We start from the raw sequence: 21,179 nt of genomic DNA, 5'->3' as shown, positions 1-21,179 counted from the left end.
AGCCATTTCTAAAGCTTTGGGACTCCAGCGAACCACAGTGAGAGCCATTATCCACAAATGGCAAAAACATGGAACAGTGGTGAACCTTCCCAGGAGTGGCCGGCCGACCAAAATTACCCCAAGAGCGCAGAGACGACTCATCCGAGAGGTCACAAAAGACCCCAGGACAACGTCTAAAGAACTGCAGGCCTCACTTGCCTCAATTAAGGTCAGTGTTCACGACTCCACCATAAGAAAGAGACTGGGCAAAAATGGCCTGCATGGCAGATGTCCAAGACGCAAACCACTGTTAAGCAAAAAGAACATTAGGGCTCGTCTCAATTTTGCTAAGAAACATCTTAATGATTGCCAAGACTTTTGGGAAAATACCTTGTGGACTGATGAGACAAAAGTTGAACTTTTTGGAAGGCAAATGTCCCGTTACATCTGGCGTAAAAGGAACACAGCATTTCAGAAAAAGAACATCATACCAACAGTAAAATATGGTGGTGGTAGTGTGATGGTCTGGGGTTGTTTTGCTGCTTCAGGACCTGGAAGGCTTGCTGTGATAGATGGAATCATGAATTCTACTGTCTACCAAAAAATCCTGAAGGAGAATGTCCGGCCATCTGTTCGTCAACTCAAGCTGAAGCGATCTTGGGTGCTGCAACAGGACAATGACCCAAAACACACCAGCAAATCCACCTCTGAATGGCTGAAGAAAAACAAAATGAAGACTTTGGAGTGGCCTAGTCAAAGTCCTGACCTGAATCCAATTGAGATGCTATGGCATGACCTTAAAAAGGCGGTTCATGCTAGAAAACCCTCAAATAAAGCTGAATTACAACAATTTTGCAAAGATGAGTGGGCCAAAATTCCTCCAGAGCGCTGTAAAAGACTCATTGCAAGTTATCGCAAACGCTTGATTGCAGTTATTGCTGCTAAGGGTGGCCCAACCAGTTATTAGGTTCAGGGGGCAATTACTTTTTCACACAGGGCCATGTAGGTTTGGATTTTTTTTTCTCCCTAAATAATAAAAACCACCATTTACAAACTGCATTTTGTGTTTACTTGTGTTATATTTGACTAATGGTTAAATGTGATTGATGATCAGAAACATTTTGTGTGACAAACATGCAAAAGAATAAGAAATCAGGAAGGGGGCAAATAGTTTTTCACACCACTGTAAATATCAAAGACAGTTAATTCAAATTATGATCTGCTCCCACATGCATACCACCTCTAGTCAGCTGAGGAAGAATATAAACCTGATACAGGCATTAAAGTGGTACAAAAAATAAAGTAAACCCTAAAAAATTGTGTACAACATAATTTTCTAGCCAAGTTAAATTATTTTTGTAATATTTCACTACAAATGGATCACAAGTGAAGCCTGAAGCAGAATTTTTTGTCCCTTTAATATTTTTTCTTATTTTAAAATGCTTCAGTTATCATGCAACAACCAAATGTTGGCAAACATAAAAAAACAAAACTTTTCATCTTTTGCCATGCGAGTTTCATAAGTGTAAGTTGGCACCTTACAAAATATCTTATAGCTGCCCATAGGAAACAGTTATGTTCCTTTTTGAATTTCTGAACTATTACAGAAAACAGAGTACAGGGAACATTTCTCCACCTTACTTTTGATTCCTATATGGAAAAAAGAGATAGCTGCAAATCCAGAAAGTCCATTTTCAGTAAACAACAGCTTAAAAAATAATCCGCTCGGTTATGGAATTTGTGGAATTGGCAGAACAAAGTACACAAGGTCTTTGCTTCAAAGAAAAAAATAACATCAGGATGCATCCCTAGATATCCAGCCACTCTCTGTCAAAAAGTTCAAAATCCTTTTTTTAATGACTTTGTCCAGGTAACTTGGGAGACGGCTTTTAGATGGGATTCCTTGACGTTTCTGCAAGTGGTCTTTTATTATTATCGTTTTCACAGTCAAGTAACTAGTTGGACTGAGATTGAGAGAGTTACAGAGCACTTTTTCCCGCTCAGATAACAGCTCAAACCCTGAAAGATGCTCAATGGCAGCAAACTCAGTATCTTTTCCGTCCTCTTTTATGCCACTGCTCCCTCCACCACCTGTACTGCCACCTCTCTTGGACTGGTTCACGCTTTTATTCTCTTTACGCTTCTCTCTTTTATGACGAGCTGCTTCAAACTCCACAGACTCATCAAGCTTAGTAATGCCATTGCGTCGATACCTCTGCAGCTCACGAATCTTTGCTCGCAGAAGGCGTTCCTTGTGCATGTTTTCAAAAAATTCTTCAAGTTCCCGAAAGGCCATAAACTGGCAAAGAGGTCGCAGCTTGAGTCGCTGCTCCTTCTCCTCCTTGGTAATTTTTCTTTTGACAGTTGCTGAAGTTGCTGCTGTGGCTGAAGGGGTCGCATTCCCAGTAACTGCCTTGTCTTTTTCTTTTTCCTTTTCTTTTTTATCTTTGCCAAGGAATGCTGGCACTAGGTTGTAGTCCCGAGCAATCGTCTTCCGACGCTGTCTTTCTTTTAGTTTACGCACATACATATCCACATGGGCACGTTTCATTTCAATCTCTACATCGTCATCATCGTAATTCACAGAAAGTCCACTGATGAGGGTCTCAGCATCTTGGTCATATTCTATCTCATAGTCATCACGTAATGGCATATAGCCCAACTGCTGCTGTTCTGCTACTGAAATATCTAATGGTGGTAGTGGGGTTGTCAGACTTGGAGAGAGGGGTCCTCCACTGGGACATGTGTGGTCTGTAACCCGATTTGGTATACTGTCTGGAATACAGGCTTTGCCTAAGTTGCCATGTATGTACATATTAACGTAGTGGTCCATCACTTCCTGGGGTGTACGGGAGGGTCCAACATGAGCAGCCATGTCCTCCTAAAAAATAAAACATTAATATATAATGAATATATAGAGAACTACCTACTATCCTCATTGCAATTAATTTAGATAATGTATTGAAGTTAGAGATTACACCAACACAATGTGTGAATGATTATATAAGAGTACAGTTTTCAGCCTCTTCCCCTATATTTGACTTTATGAACAAATTAAGCTTTTGCAATGCAGATCTTTGCATTTCTGTTTCCTTGTTTGTTGCTCAGGCAGCAAGTTTAGTAATTTTGAATGATCTCATAAATACAAAGTACAAGTAATTATGTGCACATGCAGGATCATGACAAACATACCTTGTTACACTTACAAGTCATCGAATAGGCAAAATTGCCATTATCAGCTGTACAATTGCCAAAAAAAAAAGAGGGCAACAAAAGTTTTCTTCTATAAAATAGAACAGTATACAGACACTGGCCACCGTCCAACATGTAAATATAATATGAAAACTTTTGGGGGTGACTGGGTTGGGAGAAAGCAGGTCCATTTCTAATTCTAACATTACTAAAACTCCTAGCTTCTTAGTTTTAAGCTTATTTGCAGCTGAATTTATGATCTTTGTGTATAATGTCCAGCGTGACGCAAAAGTAAAACTACACATATTTAAACAATCAGCTTTGGTTTGTTATAAGATACAAGATAGGTACTAGCAGCTGCTTTCTGCTGACTGGCAGGCAACAGACATGCTATTTAACCAAAAAAAGGCTCTCCAGTACATGTCTGGGGGCATTTTCATCTCACACCCATGTTACTAAGTGGAAGGTTTTCCTTCCAGAAGCAGCAGTGGTGAACTCTAATGTGTAGGCTCCAGTTCTGTTCTATTTTTTTGACTATGCATGCAGCTGTGAAAAACAGAAAAATAGGGATGTGTCTATACCACGTATTGGTACAGTAATCCCTCGCTATATCGCGCTTCGCCTTTCGCGGCTTCACTCTATTGCGGATTTTATATGTAAGCATATTTAAATATATATCGCGGATTTTTTGCTGGTTCGCAGATTTCTGTGGACAATGGGTCTTTTAATTTCTGGTACATGCTTCCTCAGTTGGTTTGCCCAGTTGATTTCATACAAGGGACGCTATTGGGAGATGGCTGAGAAGCTACTCAACTTACTTTTCTCTCTCTCTTGCGCTGACATTCTCTGATCCTGACGTAGGGGCATTGAGTGTGTGTGGGGGGGGGGGGGTTTGCTGTTCGCACACCTAGACGATACGGACGCTCGTCTAAAAATGCTGAAAGTTTATCTTCATGTTGCTCCCTTCTGTGCAGCTACTTCGTGAAGCGACATGCTGCACGGTGCTTCACATACTTAAAAGCTCGAAGGGCACGTATTGATTTTTGATTGTTTGTTTTTCTCTGTCTCTCTCTCTCTCTGCTCCTGACAGAGGGGGTGTGAGCTGCCGCCTTCAACAGCTTTGTGCCGCGGTGCTTCGCATATTTAAAAGCCAAACAGCCCTATTGATTTGTTTGCTTTTCTCTGTCTCTCTCTGACATTCTGTGCTCCTGACGCGCACTCCTTTGAAGAGGAAGATATGTTTGCATTCTTTTAATTGTGAGACGGAACTGTCATCTCTGTCTTGTCATGGAGCACAGTTTAAACTTTTGAAAAAGAGACAAATGTTTGTTTGCAGTGTTTGAATAAAGCTTCTGTCTCTCTACAACCTCCTGTGTTTCTGTGCAAATCTGTGACCCAAGCATGACAATATAAAAATAACCATATAAACATATGGTTTCTACTTCGCGGATTTTCACCTTCGCGGGGGGTTCTGGAACGCAACCCCCGCGATGGAGGAGGGATTACTGTAGTCACATCAGTCTGATATTATCTGTTAAGTCCTCATACAACATATCGGCTCGGTCTTATGGCCTTTGATGAGTACCAAATGAGTACTGAACTCAAAGGTCAGGTGGAGGATATATAAACAGGGACTATACTAAAATGCCACAATTTGCAAAATTTTAAGAATTACATAAGAGAATGGTTCGAATCTTCTTCTCAAAAAAAAGACAATAAGTGAATGTAGTATGTGAAAAACTAACTGGAGAAACCAAGATACCAGCTGTGCAATACAATCCTCATTAAACACATGGTGCTTACATACCAGTCAGATTACCTTATGTAATTGATGTTTATGCTCATGCAAAGTTATTCTAGGTACAATGTTTATTTGAACTTCAGTTGTCACGTATACATTTGAAGTTACAATATACACAAATTTATTTTACACACCCCTAAAACCCAAAAGCTTCAAATCTCTCCATTTTGCTTTGTGTTACTGTAGCCTCCACTTAGTGTCATTTGCTTAAGGATGGACTTGTGCTATGAGAAGCATAAACAGGTTCAAGCTTTAGCCAGACTTTACATGGAGATACCACCAATGACAAAGCGACCACAGCATACTTATGCCAATAACAAAATAAATAAAAGCATTTCATATAATAATATGGAAAAATTAATATTCCTAATCACAAAATGCCACTATGTCAATTCCCATTTTGAAATGATTGACAGGGTTTTTCAATTTATAAGAGATCTTACATTTTGCATAGAGCACACAGCAAGTATAAACTAATTTGCTGCTATCCTAAATATTGCACAAGTCACACCTTGATGCTTCTAAACCCCATATTAATTTTGCTTGCACCACTTTTAGTTCTTTGCCAGTTGCACTTCAGATACATTGTATCTTCAAACAAAGTTATATCTGCTTTCTGGAAGTTTTACAAATGAAAAAAACAAAATACAATCAACGCTACAAAATGTAACCTACAGTATGTGATGAAACATTTCTAGATAAATGTTACAGCTTGGAATTTAACCATCACACTCCTGTCACTTCTAAATTAAATCTATTTGCAAACTGAAGTAGTTAGCTTGTACTGTCATTAGTAATAAATAATGATGAGGAAATACTTAAGACTACCACAATGCAACCTTTAAATATATTTAGATGTTTCACCTGTAAATCATGTAATGTTTCATGGTATCTCAGTTTAAATAATAGTCTCCTTGGAGAAGGGACCTGCTCTCAATTTCTCTGCATGTTCAAGACTACTTCTGCATGCGCAATTGTGTGTCCTTTTTGTCACAGTAAATCTAACAGATTCTGACATCAGGATAAAATAACACTTTCTCTTTCATAACATTACTTCTTGTGTCCCCAGATTCCTGTTTTAGTGAAAGGCTGTATTTCCCAGTGTTACCTTTGTTAAAGTTGCAGCTTTCACGTGCATCTTATTAGGAAAAAATGTATGAATCTTAAACATTTCATACATTATAGATGCACAGCAAGCAAAAATCAGTATAAATAATGATAGTACAAAAAACACATATAACACAAATGTCCATGCATGTGTCTTTTGTTGGTATTACATTACTGTCATTCTGAAGAGATATGCAATGGGAAATTCTACTATGGGTAAATACTACTATGTACACAACATTAAACTTGAATTTAAAGTTCAGACATACCTATCTCAGCACAATATCTCAAGATGAAACAGTGTCCTACATACAACCCCAATTCCAATGAAGTTGTGACATTGTGCAAAACGTAAATAAAAACAGAATACAATGATTTGCAAATCCTTTTCAACCTATATTCAATTGAATGCACTACAAAGACAAGATATTGAATGTTCAAACTGATAAACTTTATTGTTGTTTTGCAAATCTGCACTCATTTTGAATTTGATGCCTGCAACACGTTCCAAAAAAGCTGGGACAGGGGCAGCAAAAGACTGGGGAAGTTGAGGAATGTTTAAAAAAACACCTGTTTTGAACATTACACAGGTGAACAGGTTAATTGGAAACAGGTGTTTGTCATGATTGGGTATAAAAGGAGCATCCCCAAAAGGCTCAGTCATTCACAAGCAAGGATGGGGCGAGGTTCACCACTTTGTGAACAACTGCGTGGGCAAATAATCCAGCAGTTTAAGAACAATGTTTCTCAATGTACAATTGCAAGGAATCTAGGGATTTCATCATCTACTGTCCATAATATCATCAAAAGATTCAGAGAATCTGGAGAAATCTCTGCACGTAAGTGGCAAGGCCGAATACTAACACTGGATGCCCATGACCTTCGATCCCTCAGGCGGCACTGCATTAAAAACCGACATCATTCTGTAAAGGATATTACCAAGTGGGCTCAGGAATACTTCAGAAAACCATTGTCAGTTAACACAGTTCTTCGCTACATCTACAAGTGCAAGTTAAAACTCTACCATGCAAAGCAAAAGCCATATATCAACAACACCCAGAAACACCGCCGGCTTCTCTGGGCCCAAGCTCATCTGAGATGGACTGACGCAAAGTGGAAAAGTGTGCTGTGGTCTGACGAGTCCACATTTCAAATTGTTTTTAGAAATCATGGACGTCGTGTCATCCGGGCCAAAGAGGAAAAGGACCATCCGGATTGTTATCAGCGCAAAGTTCAAAAGCCAGCATCTGTGATGGTATGGGGGTGTGTTAGTGCCCATGGCATGAGTAACTGGCACATCTGTGAAGGCACCATTAATGCTGAAAGGTACATACAGGTTTTGGAGCAACATATGCTGCCATCCAAGCAACGTCTTTTTCAGGGACGTCCCTGCTTATTTCAGCAGGACAATGCAAAGCCATATTCTGTATGTGTTACAACAGCGTGACTTCGTAGTAAATGAGTGCGGGTACTAGACTGGCCTGCCTACAGTCCAGACCTGTGTCCCATTGAAAATGTGTGGCGCATTATGAAGCGCAACATACGACAACGGAGACCCCAGACTTGAGCAACTGAAGTTGTACATCAAACAAGAATGGGAAAGAATTCCACCTACACAGCTTCAACAATTAGTGTCCTCAGTTCCCAAACGCTTATTGGGTGTTGTTAAAAGGAAAGGTGATATAACACAGTGGTAAACATGCCCCTGTCCCAGCTTTTTTGGAACGTGTTGCAGGCATCAAATTCAAAATAAGTGAAGATTTGCAAAACAATAAAGTTTATCAGTTTGAACATTCGATATCTTGTCTTTGTAGTGTATTCAATTGAATATAGGTTGAAAAGGATTTGCAAATCATTGTATTCTGTTTTTATTTACGTTTTACGTTTGGAATTGGGGTTGTACATTACTAGACAAGTAATATAATCCAACTCCCTTTCGTGGCTAACTTAACAAAAAAGCTCCTGTTAGAACCAATGACCAGTGTAGTCAGTGAAGGGCATTTTAGTACAGAGTTACAGATAAAAGAAGAAATTAAATGATCTGTGACAGATAATGGCAGTTTAAATAAGTTAGATACATTTTTAAGCTGACAAGAATAACAATTAGGCTGCAAGAATTACAATTATTTTTAATGGAAATTCCATTTTGTTCAAATAATTTGTACCTATTGTTTACTAAATATTAAATATACGCAACAAGTATTATTAATTTCAATAAACTACATTAAAATAATGTGCATTCTTTCTTAATCAAAAACTTTAGGTTTCATTCACTATAGCTTATTAATTAGAATTGTTCTGTCAAGTGGCTTTTTTGTTATATCAACCATGCACAGTATTACAACATGCAGTGGCACGAAAAAACTTTACCCAGGACTACAGTGCAACATATACATAAACACAGGAGAAGTGCAAGACAGGAAACAAAACTTTATTGACAGACAGACAAACAGATAGATAGACACCAATAATGTAAATTAGACAGAAATAAATTAATAAATAACAACAACTAATAATTAAAAAACAACAGTAGTAACAAGTGTATGTTCTGCATATAAATAAGATATTGAGAGCGGATCTGAGGCCAGGAGGGTAGCACAGAGTTCACTGTCTAGACAGGCCAGAGCTATAAGCTATTAGAGCACTTGGTAGAACTAGTTCAGATGCTGTGGAACATTCGGACAGATGGAAGTGGAACAAAGAGACTGTGGGAGGGGTGGGAAAGATCCCTCACAATGCAATAGGCTTTGCGGGTCCAACACATTAGAAAGATAATGGAGGGCAGAGAGATCTCAATGATCTTTTCTGCTATGTGCACTATTTGCTGTAGGGCCTTACAGTCAGAGACATTGCAGTTCCCAAACCAGACAGTGATGCAACTGGTCAGAATGGTCTTGATGGTGTCCCCATCCTCGTATATTCTTTATAATCTTTCAAATAAAAGTACTTGTATTTTTACTCTGTATTGGCAATGATGCTTACCTAATAAAAAAATTTTTGGAAAGTGAGGGGAAAATCATCTCAGTGCTTACTCCTTTGAGCTTTTAGGGGCACATGGCTACACAGGTGTTGCAAAACAAACCTGCACTGCAAACTGAGAAATTTCTTGCTGTTTTATAGCCAACTATGCGTGTTCCTCTTTAACCTGCTGAATCACTTCATATGCTTAGTGTCTAGTGATCAATTTCAATCAAACCTATCACACTTGCATAAAGCCTGACCTGTGAAAGATGACTGGAATCAGCCCTTAAAAGGTCCAGCTCATGCAACTATGCTTAACAGAATTAATACATCTTTAGTGGCCATAAATTTCTTAGACTCCATTAGTAGCCACCATTAGACATTATACTACAAAAATCAAATACAGACCTGAATATTCTTAATATTTTAAAACATGTTTCAAATTTGTCATTTATTTTAATATCTAAGAGAAAATGTATTTTTTTTTTAATCATTCCTGAACAAAAACAACTATATGAAAAGTTTCATATTGCATATTGAACAGAAAAGGACTTAATTCATGTTGTAAATAGTGTAACAGTATAATAACTTCCTTTACAGGATCGCGCATGTGCCTTAGATTAAAAATTGGTCTAGAACTATATTTTGAGTTTGCCACGTCAACATTTTTGTTTTTGTAAGCTATGACATTTAGTGGCTATTTTGTCTGAACAGAACACCCGATGCGACACATTACTGATACACACACCAAAGTTAGGTTTATAAAGTGCAGTGTGTATCTCTAGTAATAAACTTCTTTTGGTTATCGACTTCTAGCAATTCCCCTTTTCAACTTTGTTAATGGTTTAGTATTTAGGTTTAGGTGGCAGTATGTCGTTTGGTTTTTGGCTTTTAGCAATTCTCCTTTTGACAACACAGTTTTTTTGAATAACAACCAAAAAATATAGACAGTAGTCAAGTATACCACTGATGTTGGGTACTGTAGCAGTCATTTTTTCAATTTAAACAAACTGTTTAAATTAAGTTTTGTTTAAAAAAAAAAAAGTGATTTTTTTTTTTTTATTTAAATAAACAAAGCAAATCACCTTACTACTGTCAGTAGTCCAGAGAATATGCAGTATTATAAGGTACTTTATCCTATTTAAATAAACAATGTGATACATTTAAACATTTTATTGCAAAAAAAAAAAAACTTTTGAGGTGGATAAAAAAGGAGGTAAAAAAATAGAAACACATGTTTAATGCAAACATAACTAATTCCATTGCTAAACATTTTGTTAATGAGCACTTTCCAGGTATGGTTAGAAAAGGATAAAGTTAAAAGGAAGATGGAGAAAAGCAATGGGGAAAATTCAAAAGCTGACTGATCTTTCAGTTTTTTAGAAGTGAAAGAACGGTCAAAGAGAAGGTGAACTGTATTAGAAACAGTATTACACACAGATAATGAAATTGCAAATACTATAAATTCACATTTTTCACATTTGAAAAAGTTGATTTCCCAGCAGCTACAGAGTCCATTAAAGACTTAGTGATATGGAAACTGCAACCATAGCATAAGCATAGAAGTTCTGCTAGTTTAAGAGATCTGTTTCTGGCAATTTTTACTGACAAAATTTATCCTCATGTGATGAAGAAAGTTGGTAATAAAATATCTTAATCCTTAACTAATGATGCACCAAAATGATTTTGTTTTCGAAACTGAATTTTAGAAAACACCGGGCCAAACTCATACTTTTTTTTTTTTTTTCAGTTCTTTTCTGCAGCTTTGTTTTTGTACTCTTGCATATGTCCTAGATTAAATGAATTCCAGTTTTATTATAAGATTGACAAACAAACTGAATTATAAAACTATAAGTTGATAAAACAAACTTTTATTATTGAACTCAATCTTTTTAGAGGCCAAATTTTGAAAACTGAACTTGAAAAAGATACATGAATAATAATAAAACAGTAACGTAATGTAATTTTATAAATAATAAATGATTACTTAAGCTCAATTTGTTAAATTTTAATCTGTAAATTTACCATGTTCTGAAGGTTTAAATTAATGGATGCAATTATGATGGAAAAGATAAAGCATCAAATGTCAGGAACAGTTGCATTAATACATAGGGTCTGGATGGTGGAGATTGTGTTTTACTAATATGCTAGGAATCTATGCAGATGCAACAAAAGAATACAATTACGGAGGTATATATTATTTATTCTGATGTTCAGAAAACATTGGAAAAGGTATATATGTGAAATATATATTTGAAAAAAATATATATTTATAAATAAATGATTTATAAATAAGTAGGTCCAAAAGGTTTAGTTATGTGCCCTGCCGTGCAATGGACTAGCATCCTGTCTTTGGTCTGTCTCTGATGCATGATGCTGTCAAAATAATCTAAAGTAGATTTTGAGGTTTGAGAATAAATTAATGTCCAAAATACAGAGATGTGAATGTTATCTATTGACTGTAATACATCAGTGTTTGGCTACTGCTATAGCCTAGTGCACCATCTACATGCCTTGCATCTGATGCTGACATGACAGGTTCTGTCAACATCATGAATTGAATTGAGAACATTATAGTAGACAAGATATAATGGGAAAGGAAAGTAAGGTGAAAAGAAAAGAAAGCAAGAAAAGGTGGAAATTGGGACCAGTACACCCTTCCCATTGGCTCCAGTCTTCTGGATTTGTCAAATCAAGTTAGGTTTTTAGTTATGTGTGCATAATCGTAATGTGGAAGGAAAACAGGGAAACCATGAGAAAATCTCCAAACAGACACAAGGAGACTCCAAGAAGACAGCAACCAGAAGCAGCAGTACTAACCACTGTATCACTGTGTCATCCCCTGTTCTTAAAATATTATAATTACCAACAGAAAATCATATACTACAGTTTTTCAGACATCTCTGACAATTTTTAGACTACAAATATTCTTTGCTAAAGTGTAAAAACAACTCTTATAAAAATTACTCTTCCACCAGCTGAATTCAGAAATTACAGTGAAACAATGCCAGACAGCCAAGCAGCTGTCGTAAACTCTGGGGAGACTTATTTGATTATCTGAAAGAGCTCCTCCTCTATGAATTCAATTTGATGTTAAATTTGTAAAATTTAGTGGTTCATTACTTTCATAAATGTAGGTGCTCATTGCTAAAGAACTTCAACATAGCCACCATGAAAAAATATTTTGACAGCCTGTTTGGAAACAGCAGACAGTAGGACCACAAGGCTCTGCACAGAGTGGAGTGGTCAAGGAAATACATCACCAAGTGTGCACTCTCCAACTTCCAGGATGTCTATATTAAACAATGTAGTACCAGGGTAAAGAAAATGACTGTATTAGTGATGCCAATCATGACAAAAATGGCCTCTTCTGCATGCTGAGGTCAGGGAAACGATACTGCTGCTTGAAGACCAGTCCAGAGGCCGAGGAGGGTCTTCTTTCCACAGTCCATCTGCAAACTAAAGGAGGACAGTACCTAGAGCTACATAATGCCCCATCGATAATTCTCTTATATTAAAAATTATTTATTTATGCCGTCATTGTTCATATTGATTTTTATTGTCTTTTATATCCTTCTAATGTACAGTATTGGGAGTGAAGCAACTAAGCATTTCACTACATATTGTACTCTGTGTATCATTGTATGTGACAAATAAAATTTTACTTGATTTAGTTTTAAGTCCAAGGGAAAGACTATTTTAGCAACTGTAGAGGGAAACTGGGCATGCCTTCATACTGTGTCATGTTTTAATTTATAAAAAAAGTGGAGGAATGGAACCCTTGGGAATTTGAGAGGGTACAGCCTTAATAATTCTGGAAAACTGTATTTCTCAGTAAATCTTGTCAGTGTTGTAAAGAAAAGAAAAATGAATAAACTGCTCCTGGCCCGTCACTGCTTACGACCTTGATACCACCAAATACATAATCTTAAAAAGTGCTACTTTTACTGGTTGAAATGTTGTAACTAATGTAAATTGCAATGACAATGTCCAAAATAATACCTGGAAATAAACAGATTCACACAATAAATATCATATTTGCATCCTTTTCCTCCATTGGCTCTGGTGTGCAGTATGGACTGGGACTCCAGCCATGCTCCGATAAAAACCAACACGAATTGAATGCATTGGAAATGGATTTTGCGTCTAGGCCTCAAGTAGGTAAGACAGCCACGGTTTTAACATGCATTTTTTTGTAATATTTTAAATGCATTTTTAAAAAGAACTGCGATATCTTCATCAGCAAATATCTGCGTAACACTGCGTGTATATATTGCACTGATAAACAACCAATGTGTTGAGGACAGATGTGCAACACACAAACAAGTTACTGAACGTGTGTAAAACTGAGACTGTGCCACGGTGTTAAGAACATATTTACAAAGTTCAAGATGCTAGTTTCTGCGTCTTCAAAATGACTGGTGCAGAGAACCTGTAAATAACTTGAACGCTGAATGTCTGGGTCACTCCAAGCGAAGTTTCGTGGAGCATCACTAAGAGCTCAATAGCCCACTGCTTAAATTATCTGCAGAAAACATGCAATCACAAACCGCAGTCTTCAAAGTATTCACATGAAAAGGTAATAATAACAATAATAACATGGATGATGAGGGGTATAATAAATTTTTTTTCATTTACCCAGTTTCCAAAGCCGTACTGCTCGATTGCATCGAGTAGCAACTGCTCTTCCCTGCTAGTCCAGCCTCCCTCCGCTTCGGGACCCCAAAGGGTGAAGCGCCCTCCGTCCACCAGCTGATAGCCGTGCCCCCGCCGATGCCCCCCGATTTCTGCGCCGGCGGAAAAGCACTCTGGGCATAGCTCAATGTCCTGACATTCCGTGCATCGAAGGCGCAAATTGGTTACATCTGCCAGGCAGTACACACAGTATTTCTTTCCCAGGTCAGCCATATTGACGGCTTCTGCTTCTTTGTCGAAGCAGTAAACTGGAGCTCAAGGCAGGACGCAGTGTAAAGACATGCGTATTTAGTCCGCCCCGCCCCCTGCACGCACGCCTTGTTAACGGGGAGGCGCGCGCCCGCCGACGTTCTGTGCAGGCTACGCCTTCGTTACCGCGGAGACAGAATTAAACAGGAATTCGGGTGCAAGCAGTGCCGAACGCTAGGGAACTTTTTAAAAGTGCATTGACTTTTTAGAAGAGAGACAACAGCTGCAAATAAGTGGAATGTCTGAGTCACACAAACTTGAAACAATTCAAGATGAGACCCAAGAAGACAATTCACTCGAACGTCAGGGCATGGAAGAGAACTCAGAAAATCCTGTCAATTTAGTAGAGGAGTATGTACGTGCCAATGAGGACCAAGCTGATGTTGGTGACCAGAAGGGGACCACGGAGAGGAAAGAAACCATATCCACTAATGACAGCACTGAGCAAGAGTCGACAGAAATTAACGAGGAAGCAAGCCTAGGAGAAACTCAGGAAATGATTTATGCAGGAGGGGAGCAGCAACTTACCTCTATGACAAATGAAAGTTTGGAAGCGGATGATACAGCTGAGGCCCATACTGGAATCGGCGATCCCCTCTCTGAGAAAGAGAGTCCTGTGTTGCAAATGAAAGAGGATTCCCCAATTTCAGTTCCAGGTACTCCTGAGAGGGTACATAGCCCTATGAATGAAGCAGAGAGCAAACAAATAACAGAGGAACTGGAGGCCAAAGAACGTAACGAACTGTTGGAAAAATATCAAAACCTAATAGAAGAAAAGGAGAAAATCTCTCGGCACAATATTTCATTGCAGCAAAAGTTGGCAAAACACCTCAGCAATAGCACCAGGGAGGATTTACATCATGAAAAAGAGAGATCATCATCAGATCAGGAACAAGTTTATCAGAGGTACATAGACACCATCCAGGACCTGAAAAGTCAGCACCAAAAGGACTCAGAGATCTTCCATCTGCAGATAGAGGACCTAAAAATAAAGCAGCAAGAGAAAATTAATGAGGTGGACAGTGACTGGAAAGAACTTTTGGATATGGAAAAGGAGGTCCTTGTAGCAGCATTTAGCAGTAAGTTTGGTAAAGCTGCAGCCCTGAAGGAGGCCGAGCAGATCCAAGCAAATGAGCAACGCAAGGAGACTGAGCTCATCCATATGAGGCTAGAAAACATTAAGCTAAAAAACAAGAACAAAAAACTTGAGTCTACCCTAAAAGCCAAGGAAGAATTAGAGGAAGGCTTGAATTTCATTGATTTTGAACAACTAAAAATTGAAAGCCAGACCTACAATGAAAAAATAGAAGAGCGCAATGAAGAGCTGCTTAAGTCCCACAAAAAAATCACAAACACCGTCCAGGTTCTTACACATGTAAAAGAGAAACTTCAGTTCATGCAAATAGAGAACACTGAAAAGAAAGGACAACTTATGGATTTGGAGGAGTTTGTTGGACAAAAACAAGCCATTCTTAGCAGGAGCAAACAAATACGGGATAACTTACGTATGGAAAATGTTAAACTTGCCCAAAAGTGTGATCTGCTTGAAAATGAATTGCTGCTCAGAGACTTTGAAAACAAAGTGGATGACACTGAGGTGCTTAGCCAGAAGCTCAAGGCACTGAAGGTCAACTATGCTGAGTTCAAACTGAAGTGTGGAGGTGTCAAGAAAAAAATTGGACAAGCTCAAACTGTAGAACAGTAGAGATAACTACTGGTTTAAGACTTGGGAGTCTGAAAAAATGGTATGTTGGTTTAGGGTGCCTTGAATATGTTTGTATTATTATTAATTTTTTTTTGTTCTTTATTTTGCCTTATACAATTTCTTGTATTGGGAATTTGTTACTTTTCGTATACCCCTTGGGGTCAGAGTGCAGGGTCAGCCATTGTATAGCGTCCCTGGAGCAATTACAGGTTAAGTGTCTTGCTCAAGGGCCCAGCAGAGTAGGATCTCTTTTTGGCAGTGACGGGGATTTGAACTGGCAACCTTCTGGATACCAGCACAGATCCTTAGCCTCAGATTCCTCATTATACTGTATTCAAATAAGGTCAATACAAAATGGATCGGTGGTCATCCATTTTCTTTCTGTTTGTGATTAAAGCACAATTACCTTTAAGGTAGGATCATGTATACTGTATAGAAATTTTACATTTATTACTCTTGTCTATAAATGTTCTATGTTGTAAATGTTAACTACAAAATAATGTCAGGCTTGTCTTAATCTTTAACCCTGAAGTTACAAATAGTAGGTCACATTTGTGTACCTTAGATTGTCTGTGTGTTAGTGACTATGATCATGTATTTTAATTATCAGATTATGCTTTTTTTAAAATCATTTGCAGCATTATGTTAGTACCACTCGTCCATCCATCCAAATTATGAGCCTATTTGCAAATGGGACCTATTGGCAAGCTTGGTGTTAAAAGAAAATATGCAAGAATCCATCCATCCATTTTCCAACCCGCTGAATCTGAACACAGGGTCACGGGGGTCTGCTGGAGCCAATCCCAGCCAACACAGGGCACAAGGCAGGAACCAATCCCGGGCAGGGTGCCAACCCACCGCAGGACACACCCAAACACACCCACACAACAAGCATACACTAGGGCCAACTCTTGGTCCATTTATATACCAGTGAATTGAAGAGACATTATTCCCTTTATTTTTTTTCTTTTTCGCCCGATAGATGGATAGATACAACATGAAAATTTGTGCTGCATCATACAGTTCTATCAGTAATTCAAAGCTTTTCCAAAGTTCCAAAAATTTTGTTTCCACGATGTCATTTAAATTTTTTATGCTAAGGCATTTTTTAAAAAAACATATAGAAAAAAATACATACACCGGCCATTTCTATATTAATTACTTTATTCAGTGTTAACTTCTTAGTATATTTTTCACTGCAAATGACACTTCAGACTAGTATTCATTGTTAAAAGATGTTCAAAATGCTGTTCCAGTAATATATTCCTTCACATAGCAGTATTAGATTTAATTATTGAATTTTCTTACCTAAATTCAAAGAGGTCACATTTAAAATATGTCAGATTTGACCAATTTTGTAATCTAAATTTAATATATTTTTGTGTAAGTAACTTGTTTTTTTCAAGGGTTTATAATATGAAAGTTGAAACAAAGCTGCTTTTTATGTGGCTTCTTTCTAGGAACTCCCATTTCCTTCCAAATACCCAATCTGTTAGCTTATCTCTGTATTGGCCCTTTGTTAGGTGTCATGTGATGTCTGTGTGTAATCTGCAAGTCAACTACCATTCCACCTATGTCAAGGCTTTCTCTTATTCTCTTGTTTGTGTGGCTGTCTGCAATGTCTGAAAATAATCAAAGGTCAAAAAATGGATGGACGACTGGTTAAACAGAATAATGTATGTGTAATGTTCTTAGAAGGACTGTACATTCAAGGATTGAAAAAGGAGAATAGCAGAATGACAGAAAATATACCTTCAGTGTAGTGTATGACAAGATTTCTGTAGGTGTGCCACTACCACAAGGATGGTACAATTAGGGTACAATACATTTTTGAGAAAACACAGCTTTTCCGTGTAACAATTCTGCTATGACATTGACATGTCATAATTTCTTCAAGTACTACAGAATTAAAGCTTAAAATCAAGAATAGCATAAACAAACAACACAAACTGACTAAGTTCAATTAGATTTTTTTTATTTTCATTAATTAATTAAAAAAATTTTTTTTGCTGATTAGGTTTTTGATTCTTTTAGGACAAAGAATTAGTCTTTTATCTATTGCTGTGCTGACTTTAAATTATTCTGCTGATTGATGCAGATCCCTGAAATTTTTTTTAAAATCTGAACACATGTAATACTCATTTTTGATTCCGCAGAGTAAGCAGAAAATCATGAAACACTGATATTTATAAAGGAATGCTGTTTACAACTATGTCACTTGAAAACCAGCAGTCATGGAGGTTGTTTTGGATTATGAAGATGTGACGAACTGTGTATAATGTATTTTCTTATAATGAAAGCTACTATTTATTATTTTCTCATTTTAATCACTTATAGAAAATAAAGTTTTTCTTCCATGTGTAACAATCATTTCATTGTGCTATATTTTTATTTACCTCATGAACTGAGTATTTATCATTTAGACATCTCAAAAGGAGAATTAGCATTTGAATGGTACATGCAGTTGTCTGAGACATTAACCAATCAAGCCTCTAAAGTTATGACTGCTCAGTATTATACTAATAATGGAGCAAGGTCACTTTTTATTTATTATGTCCTTTGAGCTAGTTTTGCAACGTCTGACAGTCTTCCATTCAGTGCCCATGCTCGGTTGTTTTGTGCCCTAGGCTAAGCTTATTAGTGTGCCAACCGATTGTTTGGTAGCTAACCCGTGCAGCTGGGTTTTTCTCCCCTTATGATCTGCACCCTAGGCAAATGCTTGATTCCCCTTAATGGTAGCGCTGGCCCTACTTGCATTGAATCATCCAAATTATACTGGACAAGAAACTTTAATGTTATAATCAAACATTATTCTCAAACTTGCTTACCGTAATCCATTTCAGTGCTGCAAGTGGTTGGAACCTTTTGTGGCAGCATCTGATACAAATCTAGAAACAACTCTACTTGAGGCACCAGTCCATTGCAGGGCTCACTTGCGCTCACACCTTTACAGGACCAAATTTGAATCACAAGTTAACCTAACACATCAATCTTTAATGGAAAATCAAGGTACCCAGGGAAAACCCCACATGGCCATGAGGAGAAAACATACAAACTACACACAGAGAGCAACTGGGTGTCAGACTTGAACCGAAGGTGCTGGATATTAGATACATTAGTCACAGGACACACTCACATACACACGTATAAACTTAAGAACCAAAGTGACATATTTCTGACCTATTTAAAATAATGTGTGTGAACTGTTTTTGAATTGTTTCTTGAAATTTTTTTGATAGTAGCAGTTTTTGTCATCTAAGTATCAACTGCATTCAGACAGTGCCTTTGGATTCAAACCCAGTTTACAAGTTGGAGACAGTATCACAAAGCATTGTACCAACCTGCAATATTAGAAAATATTTAATTAAGAATTAAAGAAGTATATATTTCAAACATATACTTGCATAATAATATATTCATTTACCATTTACAGTGTATTTGATTGTTACTTAATAACTCTAGCTAATCTATTCTACTGATTTATTCTATTCCACATTGTTTAGAAGATCAAAGCTGACTATATTTGTAATAAGATTTTTTTTATCTATCTATCTATCTATCTATCTATCTATCTATCTATCTATCTATCTATCTATCTATCTATCTATCTATCTATCTATCTATCTATTGCAAGCAATGAATCAAATATAACTTTAAAAGGAAAGAAAGCTATAATCATGTGGATGCCAGCTGGCCTATTTCTCCTAATTGAAAATCCTGCTTTCAAGCTTTTATGTTATACAGCACATATTAGTAACATTTACAACCAGTAAACCCCCGATTCTCTAACAAATCGCAAATGAACGAATGGCAATCACTCTGTGTTCCATATAATCGTTGGAGGGATGACACCCGATGGAGGGTGGGAGTGATGTGGGAGGGTATGGATTTAATTAAATACATATATCTGTAATTATATTAATTAATATGTTTAAATTAAAATCGAAATGTAATTGTTATGTCATTTAAGTACAAAATGTTGTTGTGCCGCTGCACATATATGTATGAAATATATTTGAGGGTAAAGGTGTACATGAAGTACATAGAGAGTAAAGAAGTAATCCAATGGTAGATTACAGATATAGCTCCTTCCTTTTGGAGGTGTGACCTGTTTGCTTCTGCTGTTTGAGACGCGCGTTGTAGGCTCCTTCGTTCATTGTTTTTATCCATACATTGTCGTCTCTGTATTTCTATTAGTTGAGCTCTTTCGTTTTGGAGCCGTGATGTCTTCGCTTGTAGTGTTTCCGAAGCGCATTGTAGGCGCCTGCGTTCATTGTGTCTATTCATGGGGGCATGGTTTTGTATTTCCGTTACTTGAGTTCTTTCTTTTTGGAGCCGTGACTCCTTTGCTTGTGGAGTTTCAGAAGAGCATTGTAGGCGCCTGCGTTGATTGTGTTTATCCATGCGGGCCCGTTTTTGTATTTCCATTACTTGAGTTCTTTCTCTTTGGAGCCGTGACTCCTTTGCTTATGGTGTTTCAGAAGAGCGTTGTAGGCGCCTGCGTTGATTGTGTTTATCCATACGGGCCCGTTTTTGTATTTCCGTTACTTGAGTTCTTTCTTTTTGGAGCCGTGACTCCTTTGCTTGTGGCATTTCAGAAGAGCGTTGTAGGCGCCTGCATTGATTGTGTCTATCCATGCGGGCTCGTTTTTGTATTTCCATTAGTTGAGCTCTTTCGTTTTGGAGCCGTGACTCCTTTGCTTCCGCTGTTTCAGAAGCACGTTGTAGACGCCTGTGTTCATTGTGTCTATCCATGCGGGCTCGTTTTTGTATTTCCATTAGTTGAACTGTTTCGTTTTGGAGCCGTGACTGTTTTGCTTCCGCTGTTTTAGAAACGCGTTGTAGGCGCCTGCGTTCATCGTGTGTATCCATGCGGGCTCGTTTTTGTATTTCCGTTAGTTGAGCTGTTTGTTTTTGGAGCCGTGACTCTGTTAGCTATACGGCGTCTACAGTTAAGAATTATAATCTCACGTTTAATACGGAGCGCTCGTGTATTGTTTCTTTCCATCTGGTGGCGTTTCTGTGTTTTCTGTGGCTGGACTGTTAATAATGTATTACTGTAATACTGTAATGTGATTCCAATATGCTGTGTAGTGTGGACCTTTGGGGATTCCGTACTGTAATACTGTAATGTGATTCAAATATGCTGTGTAGTGTGGACCTCTGGGGTTTCCATACTGTAATACAACCTTCGAATCCTCTCTTTTATTTTTTTGCTCTGTGGCGGGCTCGTTGCAGTGCGTCAGTGTTCGTGCGGGCTCATGTGCTCTGTGGCGGGCTCGTTTTTATTTTTTGCTCTGTGGTGGGGTTTTATTTTTTCGCTCTGTGGCGGGCTCATAGCAGTGCGGCAGTGCGCGTGCGCCTCGATGCGCCCTGCGCAATTTTTTTGCTCTGTGGTGGGCTTGTTCATATTGTGCGGCAGTGCGCGTGCGCTTTGATGCGCCCAGCGCCCTGCGTCCATATCTGGTTTACAACCTTCGGTTAGTAAGA

General features: G+C 37.9%; 2 protein-coding genes across 2 annotated transcripts; one reads left to right on the top strand and one right to left on the bottom strand.

The window, feature by feature from the left end:
* Positions 1–1,285: 1,285 nt before the first annotated feature.
* Positions 1,286–14,007, bottom strand: tada2b (transcriptional adaptor 2B). The gene is made up of 2 exons (XM_028801882.2): positions 13,679–14,007; positions 1,286–2,860 (listed from the first exon to the last, which is right to left on the bottom strand). Exons 1-2 carry the CDS (start codon positions 13,946–13,948, stop codon positions 1,775–1,777), a joined length of 1,356 nt encoding a protein of 451 aa, XP_028657715.1. The 5' UTR covers positions 13,949–14,007; the 3' UTR covers positions 1,286–1,774.
* On the top strand, positions 13,927–15,772 carry LOC114651854 (coiled-coil domain-containing protein 96-like). Its single transcript, XM_028801880.2, has one exon. The coding sequence runs from the start codon at positions 14,223–14,225 to the stop codon at positions 15,687–15,689; it is 1,467 nt and encodes a 488-aa protein (XP_028657713.1). The 5' UTR covers positions 13,927–14,222; the 3' UTR covers positions 15,690–15,772.
* The last annotated feature ends 5,407 nt before the right edge of the window (positions 15,773–21,179 follow it).

This window comes from Erpetoichthys calabaricus, chromosome 5 (assembly GCF_900747795.2).
Source record: "Erpetoichthys calabaricus chromosome 5, fErpCal1.3, whole genome shotgun sequence".
Taxonomy (NCBI): domain Eukaryota; kingdom Metazoa; phylum Chordata; class Cladistia; order Polypteriformes; family Polypteridae; genus Erpetoichthys; species Erpetoichthys calabaricus.
Note: the sequence above shows the minus strand (reverse complement) of the source record. Positions and strands in the feature narration are given on the sequence as shown.

What these genes read in the sequence shown, in the direction of transcription:
- tada2b (XM_028801882.2), bottom strand. Translation starts at nt 13,948, where the DNA reads ATGGCTGACCTGGGAAAGAAATACTGTGTGTACTGCCTGGCAGATGTA. An exon ending in AGTACGGCTTTGGAAACTGG is followed by an intron (nt 2,861 to 13,678) that starts GTAAATGAAAAA and finishes TTTATTTTTTAG; the next exon opens with GAGGACATGGCTGCTCATGT.
- LOC114651854 (XM_028801880.2), top strand. Translation starts at nt 14,223, where the DNA reads ATGTCTGAGTCACACAAACTTGAAACAATTCAAGATGAGACCCAAGAA.